Here is a 2,684-nt window from a genome sequence, read left to right as displayed (position 1 = left end):
CTGGGCTCCTCTGCAGGTGAGCAAAAGGATCACTGCTGAACACAGTAAAATCTGACCGTGGAGCCCCTCTCCTTAGTCCCATGGTGGTTCCCCAGGCCCCTCCAGATGAAGTCCAAATTCCTCCCTGTGACCACCAGGCTCACCTTGTCCACCCCGCCACCACTGCACTCTAACAGCACCGCATTCTCTCAGTTCTTTGATCAGGCAATCTCCTTTCCTCCCCGGGGCCTTGGCACATGTGGTTCCCCCTGTCTGAAACACCCTGCCCCATGCTATCACCTGGTCAATTCTTCCTCACCCTTCAGGTCACAGCTCATGCACCTCTTCCTCCTCGAAGCCCTCCCTGATGCACCCTGTCCCCAGGCTGGGTCAGACCCCTCCTTTCAGCCCAGCGGTTGTCACTGGGGATGGCTTGATCTCCACCCCATCCCCACCCCCCGAATGGGAGCTTCCCACAGGCAGCGCCTAAGGCTCTGACTGCTGCTGTGGTCCAGTATCTTCTCACCCCTGCCGCTCCAAGAGGTAGTCGGTGCTGATCTGCTGGTACATCAGAAGCTGCTCCACAGGCACAAGCCTCTTGACGAGCCTGCCCTGCTGGTTGTCTATAAGGTACACCAGCTGCAGCGAGAAGGCAGGGCCACATGAGCGGCCCTGCAGCTTCCCCATGTCTCCCCCATAGCCCCCCGCTTAGCACCTGGTATAGTCTGTGGTCTTCGTAGAAGAGGGTGACCATGGTCTCATTGGGGGCGTAGAGAGAGGACTGCTGCATCACCTGTAGGCTGACGTGCACCTCCCAGCCCTTGGATGGGAACAGCTTGTACACCTGGTAGCTACCCTCCAGGAGGTACCAGATCTGGGGGTGAGACAGCTGGGTGTGTGTGTGTGAGGGCCATGGGCCCTGTGACCCCCACCTCTCGCTCTGCCGAGTGTGAGGGCCCCATTCCCTGAGGGGTGAAGCCTGGGAGTTCACCTCCAACTGGGATCGGGTAAGCCATCTCTCTACTTCCCAGACCCAAACACCTGTGCTTACAGCCCTCACTCGCCATGGTAAATTTCTTCAGTGTTTTAGTCTGCTTGAGTTTCTATTACTTGCAATGTAACCATTCCTAATATATACACTCCCTGGAGGCCTGGGATCCAAGGAATGAGCCCTCGTTTTTCCTTCTCACTCTTTGCACCCTCCCCTTGGCCTCAGTTTCCCATCTCTGCACTATTGCCCACCGTCTCATCCCCCAACACATTTTGCTCTAGATCTCACCTCCTCCTTAGCTTCGACCTGGAGGATCCCCTCCAGCCTCCAGCATGTCCCCCCTCCATGTGGCCTCCTCTGTGAAGCCCTCACTGACACACACACCCCCAGACCGGGTCTGAACTTCCATAGATGCTGTTTCTGCATTGCAGCCCTGGCTGCTCTGAACCGTCACAGTCTGGGAATGAGTCCATCTTCCCAACCGGACTGGGACCCTGTGAGGGCAGGGCCCAGGACTGATTCATTGGCCACTGTGTCTCCAGCACTGGATCAAACATACACTAAGTCCTCAATATTTATGAACTGAACTGCACGATGGAATGAAAGAGGACCCCCTCTGGAAATGACATCATGACTCAGCACAGGTTTTTCACTCTGCTGAGTGACTTTGGAAAGGTACTTATCCTTTTTGAGTTTGAGGGTTCTCAGCTATAAATGGAGCTTTCGTTGCCCTTCCCCTGGGTCCCTGAGGACGTTCCCTCTCCTGGGCCCCTTTACCCTGACAGGGGAAGAAGGGAAACCCTTGGGATTTGGGGGTGGGCATAAAGGAAGTGGGGAGAGGGGCAGGGCAGCCCACCTCCTCAGTCTCTGTGACAATAGCCGTGTCCCCATAGAACGAGTTGACCAGGTACTTGATGGACAGCTCCTTGGGGAAGTCCGCCAGGTAGATGAAGTTTTCACTGTTATAGCTGCAGGGGCAGAGGTGGGAGGTAGGGGCACCAGGCAAGGCCCTGGGGAATATCTGTTTCCCCAAATAGGCCTGACACGATGCAGGAACCATTGACTCAGTTCTCCACCAGCCTTGTGAGAACACGCAAAGGAGGCCTGGGACTCTAGTTTCTGCGCCACACTCCAAACCCTCTGGCTGACCTGCCCATCAGTGAGCAGGAAGGTTCAACCAAACTGGCAGTTTGCCAACAGCCCATGGAGTTGGCTCTGGGACCCCTGGATTCCTGAGGGGTGAAAAGCATCCTTACCTTTCCCCGGACAATGCCGTTCTATTGCTCACATAGGTTAGGTCCTCATATCAGGTTTCATCTAAGAAAGGGCTCCCAGCTTTAAACTATCAGCTTCCCCCATCCCATCTCTGCCCACCCCAGCCCATTTTTCCCCCATCACAGTCCTGGTAACTTGTGGACTTGGGCATACTCTGAAAACGTGGTGACTTCAGAAAGGACCCCCACCCTAGCGGGGTTGGGGAGGCCAAATTGTACCCGGCCCCATACCTCTGCAGGAGGAAGTTGCCCCAGATGAACAGCAGGTTGTTATACGGGTTGTAGGACATGCCCTTGGGCACCATCGGGAAGTTGGTGTAAGACTCTGTCCCTAGGACCATCAGGAACTCCAGGCCTCGAGCTGGCAGGGGCAGAGGCAGAGAGGACACAGCAGTGAGATGGGGTCACTTGGGCCCCTCCCAGCCCCCCCCCCCACCTTT

The 2,684-nt window shown here is 56.1% G+C and overlaps 1 protein-coding gene across 11 annotated transcripts in view; it reads right to left on the bottom strand.

Moving 5' to 3' along the window:
• Positions 1–2,684, bottom strand: part of CATSPERG (catsper channel auxiliary subunit gamma) — a 27,673-nt gene that overhangs the window by 7,777 nt on the left and 17,212 nt on the right. For 9 of the 11 annotated variants that reach the window (XR_003001649.1, XM_024733751.1, XM_024733755.1 and 6 more), the window contains 4 exons: positions 2,476–2,605; positions 1,827–1,938; positions 695–853; positions 506–618 (listed from right to left, as the gene is read on the bottom strand). Coding sequence is in view for 10 of the 11 variants with exons in the window: in XM_024733751.1 (XP_024589519.1) it covers positions 506–618; positions 695–853; positions 1,827–1,938; positions 2,476–2,605 (514 nt within the window). In the remaining variant the exon portion in view is untranslated. Of the gene's footprint in view, positions 1–505; positions 854–1,826; positions 1,939–2,475; positions 2,606–2,684 lie in introns of all 11 variants that reach the window. The other 2 variants (XM_024733752.1, XM_024733756.1) reach the window with 2 other exon arrangements.

Source organism: Neophocaena asiaeorientalis, unplaced genomic scaffold (assembly GCF_003031525.2).
Source record: "Neophocaena asiaeorientalis asiaeorientalis breed wild unplaced genomic scaffold, Neophocaena_asiaeorientalis_V1.1 scaffold280, whole genome shotgun sequence".
NCBI lineage: Eukaryota > Metazoa > Chordata > Mammalia > Artiodactyla > Phocoenidae > Neophocaena > Neophocaena asiaeorientalis.
The sequence above is the reverse complement of the archived record's forward strand: the minus strand, read 5'-3'. Positions and strand labels throughout refer to the sequence as shown.